Here is a 19,955-nt window from a genome sequence, read left to right on the forward strand (position 1 = left end):
GATGCCACACAGCTGGTTCAATATCAGCAAAGTTTCCCTTTATATTCATTGTCTTGTGTGGCGATCAGCAGTGATGTGGTGGTTCACTTTTACACTGTGATCTGTAGCCTATAGTTCGGCTTTAGCTTCTAACTATCTTTGTCTTTTTAACCTGTTGTTGCTGCTGAGTCAGTTTGACATCCTGGATATATCCTTCAAACACAGACTGTAGACCCCTCTGTCTGCTTCTCTTTGCAATCACCGTTTCATTTTTTCCCAAAAATTTTGATAATATTTCTTGAGGGAGTGCAGTTAGTTAGAGTGGGCTCCATGCTTACTCCGACAGCTTGTCGGAACATCACAAAGGGGCGGGGCTTAGCGAAACATCAATTGCCAATGGCGATTACGGATTGGTCTCTGGTTAAACAAAGGATCTTGGTCTTTAACAAAAGGTCTGTCTCTGTAGGGATGCTCTCCATAATGCTGTCAGACACTTTTAATAACAATATGAGCCTGTCAGTAGCAAACATACACTTTTAGTGGATGCAAATTGACGGTGCAACCATACCCTGAGTGGTTACATTACAGCCTGTTTTGTTGCACTCTTGCTTGCACCAGTTACAAAAAAGTTTCCATTATTCACTTAGACACAAAAACATTGGAAAAGATTCACTCAACCAGGAGTAATTTGCATTAGTTGAGAACTACTTTCAGCTGCACATTCAACACATTTGTGGCGCTCAAATGTGTTTATGGCAGCAGGCCAGACTGACATGTTCATGGTAATGAAGGAAGTTTTCACCCAGTGCAATGTTGTGGCTCAATGATGCGCTTTTAATAGTTTTTGGCAACAAGCTAACAGGCTTTGGCCACAGAGGCATTTCTTGTTAGTGGAATCAATCATTTGTTGAGGCCTTTAAATGGCATGTTTGCAATGAGAAACAGTTTGAGTTGAAACTGTTTGAGAGAGGTGTTGATTCAGTGCTATCATTTTGGAGGCTGTATTGCATTATACTGACAGGTGTTTCTATTATTTTGTCCACCCAATTTATATCAATGAGGGCAGGCTAAAAAAGAAACACGTCTCTGTATAATGCCATAAAACATTCATAATAAAGATGCAGAAAAGATGTTAATACTGGAAGAAAATGGAACCTGCAAAAGTTTCATTTGTTAAATCCCTTAAAATGAAATAAATGCTCACTAAAAATATTGATTGATTCTTACTGATTTCAGCACTAAATGGTCACATGTCCTGTGGGTTGTGTCTTTCACTTACTCTATGAAGTAGACCATGCCGGTCTCAGTGTAAGCCATCTCCCAGTTAAGGGGCAGCGGCTCCAGGCTGTCATCGCGGGGAAGAGAGCTCCATGTGCGGAAGTCCATGGTGCTGCTGGACTGTGTGTAGCTGGGCACCGCTTTCCTCCACTCTGCCCCCTCTTTGTGCTCTGCAGAGTGACAGACAATGGACGGACAGACGGGGAGAAAACAGAGCAGACAGAGTGGATGGTTAGCCTGCACGAACACCTCTGCCCTCCTGTTTTCCTACAGGCTGCAGGGGAGTGTAGGGAGAGTCGATGTCACTCATAGGATTTGCATGTGAGTGTGCGCACGTGTTTGCCAAAGGGCTGTTTTGCATGTTAATGTTTATACACATGTGTGTATGCACATTCCCTGTGGGTTGTAATGACAGAGGCAGGGATTCACATTAGAAAGGGTTATCTGAGCCCGAGGCGCTTTCTGTATGATTATACCTTCCTGCTGCTCTTCACCTATACAATATAACACTGCAGTCGTGGACACCCATTAATGAGAAACTGCTCCACAATGAGCATGAACCGTACACAAAAGGCCTTTTCTAATTCACTTAGCATTTCATACCTTCCCTCAGAAGACGGTTATGAAAGGGATGAAACACGAGTGCTTTTCATCCCTTTCTTTTTAAGCTGAGTTAACCTCCTCACAACAGAGGAAGATGCCCAATGATGTTACAGTACACACCATTTCTGGGGGATGTATTTCCTAAAGATCATTCCACCTTAATTGTAGACTGAATATATAATTGCTAAAAACCCAAACACGGAGCCCCTCGGCAGCATCGGCGTCTTAGTTCTTTGCAGCATTTGCCACTTTTTGCCTCTCTGATCAAAAGCACACACTTGTGCTTCACATTTAAAGGCACAAACACACAGAGTGAATGCACATGTGTTTGAAGAGCCATGTAAACACCTGGAGAACCAGTGGGAGCTGAGGTCATAAGGTGCACAGCAGGGTGAGGGCCCACTCTGCGATAGGAGTCAGATGGGTTATTGAGGGACTGCAGGGGGGAGAGGGGTGTGTGATAAGGACAGTCTGAGCAAAGATGGGAGAAAGCTCACATTTTCCATTAAGCTCTTTTTTTATTCGACCATAACTCTGCCCATCTATGGCCGGCCTGAGACTTCCCTGCCACAGCTGTGGGCTGTAGCAGAGCAGTCATTTGTGACTGGTTCCTTTCCATAAAAAGAACTCCTGGATGTCTGGGCACCGTTTTGTGTTTGATTTCAATATGACAGAGCGGTTGGGTAAACAGACTTTGGATTTCTGTGAATCCTTTGTACAGCTGAGCAAGCAGTGTTTGAGCCGTGACTGTCAAAACAATGTTTCATTCTGTAAAGAAAAATACCATTTTCAGCCTGGACTTGCCTCGGTGTTAACCCCAATTCTCTACACTATAAAAACCCAGGTATGGTGCACAGTATGTAACCTATTTCTGTTGGCTGTTCTCCTTGCAAGCATTAAGGACAGATTTGTTCCTCAGAGAGACGAGGAGTTGTCCTGATTGATCACACACACACAGTGTCCTGCTCTCTGGATGAGGCTTTCTCAAGGTGACCTGCGGTACAGCGTATTAGAAGGTAACAGTAACGGCACTGCCAGCGGAAGATTTATCAACCGTGTAGCCAGCTCATTTGGATATGTGTGAGAATACTGTCACTTTGGGGACAGCATGTCAGCCGTGTTTAGTCACTAAATGTGGCTTAGTAGCAGCTCAGTATTAAATGGTTTGTTTACCCAAATTACAAAAAAATATTTTTCTCACTTAGCTGTTGTGATATGGAGGCACAAGGGTATTTTTTGCTTTATTTGCTCAGGTTTTGAGATATAACTGTTGACAGCTGAGACTGTGGATTATCCACAGAAGAGCTGCAATTATTGTCTAATATGCTGACTATTTTTTTTTATTAATCCGTTAATCATTTTGTCTGTGAAACAACAGAAAAAAGTAAAAATAATGTCCATCACAAATTCCCAGAGTCTAAGATGCCTTTTTTAAATGTCTCATTTTATCTGGGTCCAAACCCCAAAGAGATTAGTACAGTTTAATATTATATGAGCAAAGATTTAAAGGTTCTGTGCACACAGTGGTGTAGTGGAGGGTATACACAGTTGGGGTGCGGGGAAAAAATCTATACAGAATAATATCGGGATATTTTTGTGGAGCAATATTGTATCATTAAACAGGCAGGGTACACCCTGGACAGGTCACCAGACTATCACAGGGCTGACACATAGAGACAGACAACCATTCACACTCACATTCACACCTTCGGACAATTTAGAGTCACCAGTTAACCTGCATGTCTTTGGACTGTGGGAGGAAGCTGGAGTACCTGGAGAAAACCAAAGCTGATACGGGGAGAACATGCAAACTCCACACAGAGGGGCTCCACCTGGGTTCGAACCGGGAACCCTATTGCTGTGAGGCAACAGTGATAACCACTGCACCACCATGCCGCCCTGTTTTATCTCTGAGTCTGAACACACTGTAGCAACAGAGTAGAAAAAAAGGCAGCCTGTCTGTCATCATCTCAAATGGATGAAATACGGGAATATTTGTGAACGTTTTTTTTTTTTTTTTTCCATTTATGTTTTCTTAGTCAAAGAATGAACCTGTTAAACCTGCCTGCATGGTGCCGATGTTATAACAGGATATTTATCCTCAGTAACGGACGTGCTGCTCGGTTAGCAAACAGTGGCACTTGTGCGTAAAGCGTCAAATAAATGTAATTCCTGGAATTTACGACTGTGTTGCATAGAAAGGTGTGTCCAACCTACTTAAAATTATATTTTACAAGCAGAACTGTCATCACCTTTCTTTGTAAGTCAAAGCCACGCCTTGGTTCATCTCTTCTGCTCCACCACAACTCTTTTTTGTCACATACAGTATTTCCAGCAGATGCATGAGTTTCATGTCATTGTTTTGCAATGTGCAACTGTCAGAAAATATGCTGGCACCTATAAAAGGAACTGATAAGCTCAGAAGCATACGATTCCTTTGGCTCAGACAATTTGGAACTGGTTCTCGATTCCTATCTGTACATGTTAGTGTGTGCGTGCTTCCCACTTGCGAGCTTACTACTGCCACTTTGCACTGTGCTCATACAGTGGTTATCTCTAATACCAAGATGGCGCTATCGCAGAAGTGTAGTGCCCACCCTCCATTTCCCCTCTGGTTAACACTGTTAGCTCTTTCAGCACTGCTGCCATTGTTAAACACTGTTTATGGAGTTAGCACTGTTAGCTGCTAAGCCACTTTCATGTTGAAAACTGCGTCCAGAGAACTCATATAGCCTACTCTGAATTTAGAGCCTGTTTAGAAAGCTGGACCCATCAAATGACTGACATTTTGCTTGAAAAATAAAAAGCAGGTAACTGATTATTAAAATTGTTAATTAATTTTCTGTTGTTCCACAAATTGACCAATTGTTTCAGCTCTAATTCAGAAATGGCGAGACAGTGTTTCTGTTGATGTTGGAGGTTTTAGAGCTGGAGGTCTGGTTCCTATTAACCGAGAGCCGACCTGGGGACACATCGGGCCGCAGCCTAATTATATTTAATCCACTTGAGTCAGAGAAAGTCTTGTTCTATTGCCGCAGGTCTGTATGCCAATATATCTAAAATATGAGTGGATCCAATATCCAAATTGTAAAATTGAGTGAAGAGTCAGAGCCATTGTCTTCTGCCTGTTCGGGTCTGTTTAGGTCAACTGCATCTGGATTAGTTCTGACTGTCCTCGGGCCCCTTTCTTTGTTGGGAAACTCATTTATGGTCATGGGCTTCAGGCGGGTTATATGGTTTTGTTTCAGATCAGGTCCAAACTTTTGGATTCTCTATTGCAGGGGTGAGCAATCTTTCAAAAAAGCCATTTTTGGCGAAAAAGCTCTCAAATAATCTGCATGGAGCCGCAAAAGACATTTGAGCCTCAACATTATTAATAGGTCTAAAGGAGCATTTATTAATGTTCTACCACAAGGTGGCTATCTGCAGTGGGCTTTTTATGATTGTTTGGTACTTTAACTTTAAAGGGTCGGCGGTCAAAGGAAAGGAATATGTCCACGCACCTTTAAATTCTTTATTGTTCTCCAAGACCTTTTTTTCGACCTGGAATCCATAGCTCGCTTAGCTAAGGCAATCCAAGGCAAGCCATCACTATTGAGGTACGGCAAAATTTAAAGAAAAAGCTGATGTATGCCGTATGAGGCACATTTAGTTGATGAAATGTAAAAACATTTATATATTCAGTGTATAGGCTGCACATTTTTACAATGTGAGAATCACTCAAGGTCTACGTCAATGAAAAATGAAAATTAAAATAAGTAAAGACAACTCCTGCTGCACAGCCAGTCTCAAGAACCAGGTGCTGGTCAGCCGCAGGAACATCTTAGGTAAAATCAATACGTATCGCCCATGGCTTCCTCAGGTCCACTCAATCTGAAGAAGCCACGGGCGAAACGCGTTGTTCACTCTTAATAAAATCACAGTAATTCAGTTCAGTGTTGTGGTTTATGTTTATGATTTTATATGAAAATTAAAATGTTTAAAAAATAGCCGTTATTATTATCTATGTCGTTTTTCTGCCAAAGCCCCAGGGAGCCAATCTGATACAAATGGCTTCTGAATATTTGAACTGGTTTCAGTACTTATTTCGGCAGTATCGATACACCGGTACTGGCTACAATATCTCGCTCTATCTTATTAATAATGTTTGCTACAATTATTCTGCTGTTCTCTGCGACTAACCAAGACAGGAAAAGTCGTCGTTGTCATGTTATAGCCTTGTTATAGTTATTTTTATTGTATACCGGCAACATCAGTTTTCCCCTGTGGTATCAAAAATGTAATTGAATATCGATATTTTTCAAGGTTTTGTATCGGAGTTAGAAATTCCGGTGTCGTACCAACAGTGGTCTGTTGTATTGTTGCGGTGGCAGAAATGTCAGAGACCGACACATATATTTAAAGACCTGAATAAACAAACTATCTGCATTGTCAGATATTAGAGGTAAGTTTCAGTCATATGTTTTGTAGTTTGGGTGATCAGTTCCTGCAGATCAAATCATTTCAGTCTCTTTTAGTTCTTAAATACTAAAAAGTTTCTAAGAGTTTACACCAGCATTTTCCTGTGTGACAAATCTCCCTCCTCTGGAACCTAATTAGGAAATAAATACAATTGGAGTGTGCACATCGCTACAACCTTGAGTGATAAATGAATGAGAAACAGAAGGAACAAGAGCTTAAGAGAGATAATCAGGCTGCTCAAGAGGATGTCGTCTAAAGATCTTTTAATGCCGTTTTATGTGACGGATTGAGAAGTGCCAGTACTGTAGTGTCTTTAAACACCCACTGGGCCCATCAAACAGTATACAGTCTGCACCGGGCCACAGTCTTTATGTCTCACAAGGGACAGTGACGAAAACCTAATGTGGCAATTCCACAACCGACAGAATCTCTGTTACTTAACATGACATTCTGTGCTTTGACATTTACTGACCAGGCAATCCATTGACCAGCGGTGGCCTTTCATCATCATCCTCCTCCTCGGGGACCACGCTGTCCTTCCTGTCCATCTTGCTAACTGAAGTGGTGCGCTTCCTGGGGACCTCGCCACCGTAGTCTTCGTCAAACAGCACCTGATCCACCAGGTCAGGCTGCACCAGGTTGGGCTCCGCCGGGGGCTTCGGGGTCCCATAGTAGTTACCTTACAGAGAGAAAGATTGGAGGAGCAGAGAGAGGAAGAGAAGAGATTTACTTGTGTAATAATGTAACCCCAACATGAAAGGAAAAGTACAGTAGCGTGCCATGAACTGTACAATTTTTATGGATTTCATGTGAGGGAAGGAGACGCAGGCGGAGAGATCATCCACCATGCCGTACATGACTCCATCTGATTAAATCAGGTTAAAAATTTAATTCTCTAAATGTCACACGCCAGCACTCAAGGTTGACTATTTACAAGTTTCAGAGGTCTGCTTCCTCTGCATGATTTTTCACGTCTCTTAACCCCCCGCTTTGTTTTCCCTCGATAACTGCACCACAGGGCTGTCATGACTCATGTAACATTAAAATCACTTCACTTGGAATTTGCCAGCAACTAATTACACTGATCATTGAATACAGCAATTATCTATCTCTCAGCTTGCCTCTTTTTTCCCCCCTAATGAAGAAAAACCTTGTGTTACGGATTATAAATATTCAGTGGGATAACTGCGCTCGGTAAAGAGAGGGGAGAGAGTGCAAAACTTTGTTAAATTATTTGCTCATTTAGCTCATGGGGTGATCCATCTATGTATGGCTGGTGAGCAGTATGTGGAACTCAATTTAGGCGTAGAATAAGTAATTATTCAACCTCCATTAGGATTATAAATAATGTGCATGCTAATTTATATCCCGACCATTTATTATGATTATTTGTTTGCTAAATGCTGCTCTGTCAGATGTGTTTATGCAACAATATCAAATTAATTTTTTGGCGATCCATTTGTTAGGTCAAATATTTACTCAGTTCTTACAATGAGCGATCATCAGATTGAGCCTACTCAGCTAAATCATGATTTATAATTAGATTAATTAAAGAATAGGGGGAGATACCGCTGGGAAAAGGGGATTCTCAGCTATTTAATTAGCCTCTATAAACTCCATCTTATTTTCACTTGGACCATGGTATTATGAACCTTTGATGTAGTTAATCGTGAACATGCAGACATCACAAATGCTGTAATGTAAAAGCAACATTTATCAACCCCGGATCTTTTTATAGCTCGGTACAAAGAGGGGAAGCTGACAACAGCGTGCATGCCAGGAAGAACAGAGGGCTCTGAAGAAAAACATCACAGTCATTCCAGCAGCTCTACAGCACGATACAGTTACACCACAACAGCTTTTTTGATAAGTGAGCCCATCTTGAGTGCGGCCTCATCTCCTCAGGCACGCCAACGACAATACACAGCAAACTGGGTTAATGCAGCTATGCTCATCTTCCTCAAAGCAGTGGGAAGGTTGAGGAGGAGAAGGAGGCTGGATGAAAGCCCGTCCCTCCCCCCTTGTCGCTCGACTCTCTGTGTTTACTAAGCGACACTCATCCGCATTTGTCAAAGATGGCTTCATTAACAGGGGTGGCACAACGATAGCAAGGAGAGATTGGGTCTGCTGGCTAATCCCCGCCTGTCTCCTGCCGCACGCTGACATTCATCAGCCAGACGCCACGTCTGTGATTAATTACTTACAAACATGTCTCTTGGCCCCTGATAAATGTGTGTCGCAGATATAGAGGTGTGTGAAAGCGGCGCGTCAGTGAAGATTTGTGGCACCATTTGCCATTATAAATGGAGGGAAGCCTCATAAGCTGATGAGCAGGGGAGCTTGTCCGACGTTACTTGTGATCCTCGTGTCACAGGGTTGATGAGCCAGGAAGAGCGAGCCTCCTCTTTCAGAGTGCGTGCAGGCAATTTCATGGTGATGGAATCAGCTGCCAGTAATGAAAAGACTCCTGTTGTCAAGGGCACTATGCATAAGCTACACAAGGTCATGAGCACACTTCCATCTTGCCAAGATCATGCACAGACTACACAGTCACAGCGCCACACAACCATCCACCCAGGATACCACACATTGCTACTAATGCATGAGCTCTGCACTCCCATTCACATCCAATTTAATCTCCAGGTCTGTTTTCCTTCCTCGTTAAAATCCGACTCATTATCACAATGGGGATCCCAAAACAACAGATTTGACGTGGATCTCGGTTTGGCAGAATTTTGCATTCCCTGGTAGCAGATTAGAAATGCAATTTACCAGAGAAAAAAAAACCTCTATTTGCACTTTTTTTTTTCCCTGGCAGCAGTCCCTGCAGTCTTGCACTTCACTGCACCGGACGATTCAGTTCTTGCCCGGCTGCTCTGCTCTGAGAAAGTGACCCAACCTGAACCTCAGAGACGCCGAGACTGAGGAGGGACCGAGAGCCCAGAAAGACTTGCTCTCGGCGCCTGGCGCAGATGGCTGATGTGTCTGCTTGGCAGGCAACCTGGGACCCTCCGGACCAACATGGAGCAGCCAGCATGTACCCTACCAATCACAGAGCAGCATGGACCCACAGTAACAGTCTTATCCTGGCTAGTATGCATGCGAGTTGTGTCCTGACCTCTGATCAGCCTTTCTTGAGAGGATGTAAGGCAGGGGTGTAAAACATACAGCCCCTGGGCTAGAGCGGGTGCGCCAAAGGGTCCAATATGGCCCACTGGACGACTTTGCAAACCTAATATTGATGGACTTGTAAAGGCTCAGAGGTGTCAGGTTTCAGGAGCAAGTTGAATAGTGAGTGGTCATGTAAAATGTTGCTTCAGAGGCTTTTACACCCTGACCAGACCAGAATACTTATTGTGATCATATTTAAAGATACTGGACACTGTGCAAAATCGTTAATCAGCAGCTTAGTGTAAAAAAAATCTGTATCAGACTTCTGGTCCCTGCCAACACTATTTTTATTCATAAGTGGTTTGTAAGGCAGGGATAACTTAACCTCGTTTCTCAATAGCTTCCACTTAAGTTTGCTGTGATGACTCCAGCATTACTACACAGGAGTGGAAATGTGTGGGAAAATGCACATGTAATGACAGTACTAATAGGAGGCTGAGTGACGGTGGAAAAACTGAGACATATAGTTGAAAAAGCATTTATTTTTCTAAAGACATCTCAGGCTGCTAAAGATTCTGTCTGAGGTGAACTGTGATTGACCGGCATCATTGATAGAATACTGGAAAATAAATTACATGGATGTTAAGAAGAACATTACTATCTGTATGTTAGATATTTTATTTGGACCATTGGCTCCATGATGCTGACTAGCTTGCTGTTTGCAAATAACTTTATCAGCTGACGTTAAATAGCAACCAATGGCAGATACATGCCACATAGCTTTACAGCTAGCTGGCTAACCTTAGCTTAGGTTACAGTTAGCTTGTTTTCACCCAGCTGTAAATTAGCTACGCTGCATTAATCTGGTTACTGATAGAATAGCTGATATAGTAATTTGCTAACCAGCGCGGGAGTCTTGAATTAGCCAATGGTATCCACTCAGTACAGTATTTTGCTACATTTGCTAGCTACCTGCATTAGAAAGCAAGCTAACGTTAGCTAACATTGGCCAGGTAAAACTACAATATCAGGATATATGTCATTAGCCATGTTTCCATCAGCCTGTTTAGATGTGCATCTAGAAGTATCGCATCGGAAAATTACGATGGCAATGCCAAAATTCAAATTAAAATCCCCTGATTCGCACAAACTAAAATATGCTCGCTTTAGCTGGGTTTTGGTTGATTCGAAAAAATGTTGATTTGCAAACGGGAGACGGAAACAGTTATGTTCGAATTAAGTCTGATGTAGCACACCTATCTCCATGGTGATATCCACACCCCGGGTCGGGAAGGCGGTAATGCATTTACAAGCTGGTTGCCAACCGCCAGAAAACGTAGAAGAAGAAGAAGAATGCGAGACTGTTTTGTTTCCGGTTCTGCGGAAAACTCGTGCTTTTCACCAAAGTCCGTACATTTAATGGAAAAACACAGGATTCGTATTTCTTTTAATGCGCATTTCCCAGTGATTCGAATCACTTTTGGATGGAAACATAGCTAGTGATTCCTCTAGGATTTTTTCAACACTGAGTTTATGATATGGGGCACTGACTTTGATAAATTAAATGTTAATCAGACCACAGACAGACAAGAATTAGCTAGCGCACCCCACTGTCCTTCTGCTTCACTCCCCTTCGCTCAGGGATTACATCACTCAGAGGAATGCAGAGGGCAGCATTTAAGGCCTTTGCACACGGAGTTAGTTTTTTTTCATCTGAAATTGTCATGTCTAGAAATAAATCCAAAACTTTCATCCTTCATCAAAATGTTTGGACTATAACATGCTTATGCTTGTTTTACCCAAACAATGTGTAATGTGACTGCAGTTGGTTCGGACTGAGGTCGGAACACGTTCTCACCACAAACGAACCGCACCAGAGTTCGTTTGTAACCAGAGGTGGTCTCGGTCTGGTTGTTTTGGTGCACGCACAAGTGAGACGTCTTCACACCCGCCCAAACGAACCGCACTTAGGGGGCAAACTTGAGTTCGATTGAACCAAACCAAACAGGGCAGGTGGGAAAGCACCCTAAGTTGCTTCACAATCCGTTCACCCATTTGCATTTAAAAACAATTAATACACTTAAGCAGTTACAAACAATACTTTTAACGGTCTGCTTTTTTAAATGGATGGTATTTCTTTACGCTAAAAAACATCTGGAAGTGCTGTTATTCACTGGTTATGACTGTGACACCCCTGATGTAAGGGATCTGCATGGTCATGGATGGCAGGATGATTGATAAGAGTTGAGGAGAAGGTGTTTAAGTTTAAATGATGTGTACGATGCATTAATGATTCCCATTAAATTTTTTCCAGGTAGAGAAAAGACGTTATACATGAACCATTAACGTAACGAGCATTCAGGCAAGTCGTTTGGGACTATTAGTGGGAACATTATGATTAGCTAAGAATCCCATTAGCTCAGTACCTTGAGAACAACTCACTAGCTGTTGGCTTATAAACTGAATTTCATGAGCTCTTCACAGGAAGAATGCAACCCATGTGACCTACAGAGGAGGACGCTCAACCTTGTTCATTTTGGCTCTTCTCACAGAAAAAGAAAGGCTGTGCTTCAACCTCAACCAAATGGAGTAAATCCCATTCCTCGATCCAATTATTTCAAGCTCCTCTTTGAGTTCACTGTGCTGCTGAGAGATCAACACTCTGCCACAGTAGCCATGCGGCACTTGTGCTGACTGGGTTTTAGAGGAAGAGAGGAGGGGGGGAGGCTGTCACTATCACAGTGTTCACTTCTCTGTCAGGGATAGTATTCTCAAACCTTCCAACTTTTGAGAAGCTAATCCACACATCTTCACGCAGCCAAGGCAGCTCTGCTTCCACTGCAAAGGGGGTTTTTCCACTGGGAGCCGAGGGGCTCAGCACGTCTCTATACCAACTCTCTCTCTTTCTATTATATGCTCTCCCTCAGTTTGCTTTCCATTTCTCCCTCTCTACCCACGGTCAACCTCTTTATGAAGGTGTAAATCCTGCCTGGCTTCAGCTCACAGATGAAGGACAGCTCGTGGGCGACTTGGCAGCTCCTGAAACCTGATCTTTGAATTCTTAGATGATCTATCCCGACACAAGGAAGGACCGGATTTGCTCTGTGCGCACGGATGTGCAAGAGTGTGCTCATTCAGTATGTGTGTACCTCCGTCTGTGTGTGTGTGTGTTTTATGTCACTGCTGCCACTGTGTTACAAGGATGAGGGCTGGGGAGGGGGGACTGACACCTTATCACAGGGATCAGAGACTGTTGGAGGAGCCTGCCTCAACAGGCCCGTCACACGTTAGAATATGCGCTACGCACACACACTTCGACAAATACGCTGAGGCACAGACACACTTGTGCGCACCCAGAGGAAGCTACTCTCAGACTTAAGGCGCTTTCTCACTGGATGTGGATTTGACTTTATCTTTTAATTCTCCACCCTATAGGAAGCACGAGACGCAGCTGAATGGGAACGAGAAAATGGTGCAGAGAAGGTCCATTCACGCGGCCAGAGGTTGCCTCTCAAGCATTTAGAAAAATCCCCTCCCATTTCACAGCAGCCTGGATTTGCGGTAAGAAAGAATGAGCTTAAAGAGAGAGGAAGATTATCATGTTATTGCTATAATCATTGCGCAATGTGAGAGAAATCCTCCATTCCAATCCCCTCCTGACACAAATACACTGCGACCGTCTGACTTTCCAAGACCTTTCAATGCAGGGCAAGTGCTTATGCTCCATTGTAGTGTAAGATGTTAGAAATGGTAAATACTTGGCCATTCAGCTGTTCCCCAAGCTGAAATATCCCTCCTCCTCCTTGCGTAAACTTCTTACTGGAAAGAACATGACTGGGCTTGTCTGCTTGTTGTAAAATATCAGCCGCCACTGACATGTTTACTGCAGACAGGTGCAGTTCAATGAACATTTGCAAAAGCAGTTTTGAAGTGTGAAGAGAGTGGAGAGGAGGAGGTACTTTAAATAGCTCTAAAAAGTGAAACTCAAGTTTTGGATGCTTGTGATGAGCCAAAGCTTCCTGGATGTGTCTGTGAGAGGAGAGAGGGAGGGAAATGGAGGAGGCTGGCTTATTTGAATGGTTTACTTAAGGTCACAATCAGGTGCTACAGCTGCCTGCATGCTCACACTCTGTTGGGTGAATATCGACTGTATATTGGCCACAGACTGTAAAAATAATGGACGTAGCCCGCCGTGGTGTCACCCATTGGTTTGTGGACTCCCGCTCTGAGGCCTTCAGTTTGGCATTTTGGCAGTCACCATCTTGGAATGAGCCCTTAATAATGTGTAACTCTAAAGGCCCCAACATACTTGGGCGGAACATATGCAGAACGGACTCCGCGAGGAATGTCCGCAGTCATTAAGGCTTTCATAGTCGAGCGCACTTCTGCGTTGTAGTTTCCTGTAAAAATGTCCGTGAAAAATCCCTGCGATGTGAAAAATACATGCCGAGCAGTCACTGGTGCGCGGAGCGGAGTCTGCGCGGTCGTAAAATCTGAGCTTTGCGGGCACAGGGCTTGCGGACGTCCGCTTTGTGTCTGTGCGGACCTCCGCGGAGTCCGTTCCGCATACGTTCCACCCGAGTATGTTCGGGCCTTAAGCCTTAAGGATGTTTATACAGTAAGTCATATAAATTCATCCCTTGTGCAGTTGTCATCCATCCATCTATCCATTTTCATCCGCTTATCCAGGGCCGGGTCGTGGGAGCAGCAGGCCAAGCAGAGTACCCCAGATGTCCCTCTCCCCAGCAACTCTTTCCAGCTCCTCCTGGGGCACCCCAAGGCGTTCCCAGGCCAGATGAAATATGTAATCCCTCCAGCGTGTTCTGGGTCTGCCCCAGGGCCTCCTACCAGTTGGACGTGCCCGAAGCACCTCCAACGGGAGGTGCCCAGGAGGCATCCTGATCAGATGCCTAAATCACCTCAACTGACCCTACTCAACGCAAAGGAGCAGCAGCTCTACTCTAAGCTTCCTCTGTATGTCCGAGCTCTTTACCCTATCTCTAAGGCTGAGCCCAGCCACCCCACAAAGGAAACTCATTTCAGCCGCTTGTATCCGCAATCTCATTCTTTAGGTCACTACCCAGAGCTCATGACCATAGGTGAGGGTTGGGACGTAGATGGACCAGTAAATCGAAAGCTTTGCCTTCTGGCTCAGCTCCCTCTTTACCATGACGCAGCGCCAGCATCACTGCAGATGCCGCACCAAACCACCGATCCATCTCAGGCACCATTCTACCCTCAAGACCTAAGATACTTGAACTCCCATGCTTGAGGCAAAAACAGTAACAACAGTAACAGTTGTCATGAATGGGGAAATTTGCTATAAAGACCAAAACTGTTTTTGTACTGGGTTGTAAACATGTTTCTGTCTGCTGTGAAATTGGGAATTTTAACATGAGTATCCATGGGGATTGATTTGCTTTTGGAGCCAGCCTCAAGTGGCCATCAAAGAAACTGCAGTTTTTGGCAAGATTTTTCTGCCGCAGAGATTGCTGCTTCATTCTGGCAAGAACAGACAAAGACGTGCTGGTACAGACATGAAAAAACACACAAAGGGAAGTTCATCCTATGCACCGACAAATATAGTATAAATGTGCATTTGGGCAAGCATTTACAAATTTTGGATGGCAGAACCTGAAACATCTGTGTGTGTAAGTGCTAATGGTTTAATAAAGATCAAAATTTAAGAAGAAACTCTGTAAGTGCTCAGCCTATTATTGAATGGATTTCTGCTCCCTGTTGGTAGCAACATATGGTAATACAGGTAAGAGGAAACATGTCTCTGTCCCTTTAATATAAAGGCAACCAGTGGAGCTCGTTCCTTCCTTTTGTTTGCATGTATGTAGATGTAGCACTTTTTGCACTACATTTGCAACACAGCACATACAATCACAATTGTGGCTATGGCCCTTTAATTCACTGTTTAGCCCACTAACTGCTTGAATGCCTGCAATAAAATGAGAACTCTGCACCTGCATACCACAACTGTCATTATCTGCTGGTTATTTCTGGTTCTAAAAAGCTGGCCTGCAAAGCGTTTACTCTTGGTAAATGTCAGGTTTATTTTAATCCCCGCTGACAAAAAAGTTACACCCTTGTCCTCATTTCTACAGTATTTCCATTTAGATTAATATAATGTCTGCCTACTTCATCCCTCAGTGGCCTGTTGTATCTACACACAGTGTGGAGAAACAGAATATTGGAGTTCATCTGAAGGGCTGCGAGTATCGCTGCTAATCTGACTGTCACTTCCAACAAGTCTTTAATCATGTTTCACTGATCAATACATTCCGTCCCGCTTGTCACATTTCACTAAGGCAGGCTGTAAGTCACTATGACTGTGAATATCGAGCTTACACTCACTCCATTATAGAGAGCTGTCAGTGTGACTCTTGTACATAAATGCATGCAGCCACACGCATACATGAAGGTTTGTCATATTCTTAATAACACTGTGCTGACACCTACCATCATAGGTGCCACTCTCCAGTAGAAGACCGCTCTCCTCCAGAATCCTGAAGTCTCCCACACTGATAAAGTTGTAGTCCACGCCTGGGACCTCCCCGTCACGAGGAAGCCGTGTGGTGCCTGGAAAAAAACGCAAACCAGTCAAGTTACAGTTTTACATCCATGCCTATACAGACTCGTAGCTATGACAGTTGGCAATGCTTTAAATATGGATGTTGCTATTAAGAAACTACATCACCACAGTTTCAATGTAGGCAACCAAGATTAGTGTCACAAATTCAGTATCCAACCCAGCTCCTTCTCTTCCTGAGTTACGACGTCGAATAATAGCCAGAAAAGTGTTTCTGCAGAACATTATGATGCCACCGTGAAGTTGACCTTTGACCTTCTGGATGTAAAATGTCATCACTCCATCATTTTATTTTATTAGACATGTATGTAAGATTTTGTCATAATCACCATATGAATTCTTGAGCTCAGTCAGGGAAACTTAAGTCACAGAAAACTTTATTTCCATTGCAGTATTATATTTGGCGGTATGGCTCTGTTCTGGGGCCTCTCTGCTTTTCCTCGGGACTATGCAGAAAGCCTCCTCCATGCGCCTATGTGGAAAGCCTACAGCAGAGAGCGCACACCTCTCTGCCCTTCCATGTGCTAACAAGGAACGCCTGAGGCATAGAGAGCACACCTCTCTGCCCTTCCACGTGCCTATGTAGAAAGCCTTACGGCAGAAAGAACACACTTCCCTGCCCTTCCATGCGCCTACATGGAAGGCCTAAGGCAGAGAGAGCAGTCACAAAGACCCCCCGTAACTGAACAGAGCAGCATCAATGACAAATGACAGCATGAAAAGGAGGAGCTGGGGTGGAAGTATTGCAAAGTGGCTTGCAGAGGAAGCAGCAACAGTAGGCAGGCCAAAGAAGTTTAAATAAGGCGCCCTGTATGAGATTCTTCAATTGGCTGCATAGAAAGGAGTCATGTGATCTATCAGCTGACTCCCTTCCATCATCCCTCAGGGTTTTCTTGGGATGTCGTGTCACAAGAATGGGACGGCCAGACAACCCAAAGACATAATGCCTATGGCAGTGTCTATTGCTGGCGCGGAGGCATAAAAAGCATAAAGACAACATGTTTTAGATAAGAAACATATCTGCTTTTAGTTAATGACGTTACATGGTTTATTGCCTTTTGAAAGGACTGTAAGAGTTCTTTCAGTTCATTTTCAAGGTTTCCACACAACTGAAGCAGAATACAACCATTCAGCTCCAGTTTTTTGGTGTACAGTTTCTTCCTGTCTTCCAGCGTAGCAACAAGACATGTACACATAGTGAGTGTGGCGGCAATACATAAATAAAAGGTTTTATTTCACTGCACATTTCTGAGAAACTGACATTCCATACTCCTGATTCACAAGATACAGAGCACCCAGTTTGTAACAGTACTTTTGTGCTCTTTCTCTGAACAAGACTGCAGCACATTTCTCAAAAGGGTGAATATCTCATTTTGCAATGAAACCCCCCAAAAAGACCTTGGTGCCATCCTGTGAAAGATGGATAATTGATGAGGGCCTGTGGCATAATTCATTTAATCCTCTGTGAGCGACTGCAGCTTCTGCTAACAAGTTATTATTGGGAGGTTCTTGATGTATGTAGTGGCTACAGCTGAAATGAAGAAAGCAGCCGGGTAATTTGGGGATGTGAAATATGATGGAAGCAATGGGTTGTGTAACCTCCCAGAGTGGTTTAGGTTCACTCAGTCCCACAGTGAGTAGCGTCAATGCAAATGACACGAGGCCACTCTGAGTGCAGATTCTGCTCCTGTGGTGAAGCCTCAGTCTATTTCAATACTGATGGGAGTATTTTTTTCTTCCAGGATGAATATCCACAAGGCACAAATGGACACCAAATGATTACATTAGCATGAGGATTATGTAAACCATATTCCATGAATAAATAAGTAGGACCGCGTTACTATTGCACTCAAGGCTAATTAGGTGGCGTGTCACCAAACTTGTAAAGCCCATAGAAATAACCTCAGCTGGACGGGAGGCAGGACAGCAGTTATTTATTGCATGGGAGGCTGAACAAAGCACACAGCATGAACCAATCATCACTGCTACATTCCATGGCAATCTCTGTCACCTAAATTTACTGTCGCTCATGGTTATGGAGCAGATTCAGTCATTCGCTGGGCCTGGTGAATCTTTTTCAGGGTCATGGGGAGGACTGTGGGTGAAGAGAAGATGAAGGCTATGGAGCTAGAACAGTGACAGTAAGTTTTTGCATTGAAAAAGGAAATATTGGCACTGAAAAAAGTTTTACTGAGAAATAAAACATGAATGTGTTTTTCAATGCCAATTTTCAAATGTTTTCGTCATGTCACTCTTTTATCAGTGTCACTTTTCTGTTGATAGCCCCTTTTACACTGCCTGTTCAAGGCAAGTATTTTACACCTTGTTATTACGCCTCACTGTTCTTTAGAAAAGGTACTACTGCGAAATGGGGGGCAAGAGCTGTCTCGCCTTAAAGTCGGCAGCAGAGGTAGTGCCATTGTTGAACAAATATAAGGGACAGCCAGCAGAACAGGCCAGGTATGACGTTTTGTGTGCGACACATAGCCATAGAGTTTAAAAAGCAGCTAGCAGCTGACTCAAAGAAGAACAGCAGCTGAAAATGTCCACAAACGTGAGACATTCAGGCCTCCAAGTCTGAGGCCATGCTTCTCTGCTGGAAAATGTTGGATTGTCCCCTCTAGGTTGGGAGTGAGTTACTGCCCCAAGCGAGGGGGTTCAAGTGTCTCAGGGTTTTGTTCACGAGTGAGGGTAGAATACATGAGATGGATTGGTGGTTTGGCACGGCGTCTGCAGTGATGCAGGCGCTGTGACTGACCTTTGTGGTGAAGAGGGAGCTGAACCAGAAGTCAAGACTGTCAATCCCAACCCTCACCTATGGTTATGAGCTATAGGTAATGACCAAAAGGATGAAGTCCAGGATACAAGCAGCCGAAATGAGTTTCCTCCAAAGGGTGGCTGGGTTCAGCGTGATAAACAGGGTAAGAAGGCCAGACATCCGGAGGGTGCTTGGAGTAGAGCCGCTGCTCCTTTGAGTCGAAAGGGGTCAACTGCAGTGGTTCGGGCATCTGATCAGGATGCCTCCTTGGCACCTCCCGTTAGAGGTGCTCTGGGCATGTCCAACCGGTAAGAAGCCCCGGGGCAGACCCAGAACATGCCGGAGGGATTGCATATCTCGCAATATCTCGGATGGATGAATGGACGGATGGATGGATGGATGGATTGAGCATAATGTAAAGGCGGCGTAAAGGAGGGACTTCATTGTGGTCCTATAGCATGATCTCTCGCATGATCTGTAAAAATGTATACTGTTTTGGCGTGACAGGGAGGAGCAAGGACAGCATGATTTACAAAACAACAGTGCAGTTCACCAGTTGATCACATTGGCTAAAATAAAAACTCATTTATGTTCAGAAAAACAAGCCATTTAAAATTTCAAATCAACTTGACGCCGGGGTCGGAGGAAATCAGAACACAGCGAGGAGCCCTGCAGCAGCAGCACGGGGAGGAGATGCAAACTCCTTGCAGTAAAGATGATCAACTGAAGCCAGAAATATCTTCCAGTGAGATGAGTCACAAGCAGACGTGTCAGGATCAGAGTTTAATGACTAAACACTCATTCACACATTAAAGTGATCTGACCCTCAGTGTACCTGCGTACAACACAGCAACAGACAGCAGCTGTGTTCTGCATTGATTACACATTAAGGGGATTTACTAATCTGTTTGATGACAGTGTGACATATGTTTCATTAAACCCTTAAATAGCACATCCTAGTACAGTTATAATGTGATCTCACTGAAATATGTTGTTGCATCTCCTAAGTAGAATCCTTGACACTTGTAGAGTCTGCACCAATTAGCTGTGAAGCCGCTGTACAGATTGTGGTGGCCCAATGGCCTATTAAGTAACTTTATGTTGCCATTCCCTTTTGTTTTTCCGCTCTTATATTTCCTCGCTAATTGGACTGTGACAGCTCCTCTG

At 43.8% G+C, this 19,955-nt stretch overlaps 1 protein-coding gene across 3 annotated transcripts in view; it reads right to left on the minus strand.

The window, feature by feature from the left end:
- Positions 1-19,955, minus strand: part of LOC126386359 (membrane-associated guanylate kinase, WW and PDZ domain-containing protein 3-like) — a 222,825-nt gene that overhangs the window by 38,362 nt on the left and 164,508 nt on the right. For all 3 annotated transcript variants that reach the window (XM_050038649.1, XM_050038648.1, XM_050038650.1), the window contains exons 3-5: positions 15,901-16,020; positions 6,794-7,000; positions 1,259-1,427 (exon numbers count right to left, since the gene is read on the minus strand). In XM_050038649.1, the coding sequence (XP_049894606.1) occupies positions 1,259-1,427; positions 6,794-7,000; positions 15,901-16,020 (496 nt within the window). The remainder of the gene's footprint in view (positions 1-1,258; positions 1,428-6,793; positions 7,001-15,900; positions 16,021-19,955) is intronic.

Source organism: Epinephelus moara, chromosome 24, assembly GCF_006386435.1.
Source record: "Epinephelus moara isolate mb chromosome 24, YSFRI_EMoa_1.0, whole genome shotgun sequence".
Lineage (NCBI taxonomy): Eukaryota > Metazoa > Chordata > Actinopteri > Perciformes > Serranidae > Epinephelus > Epinephelus moara.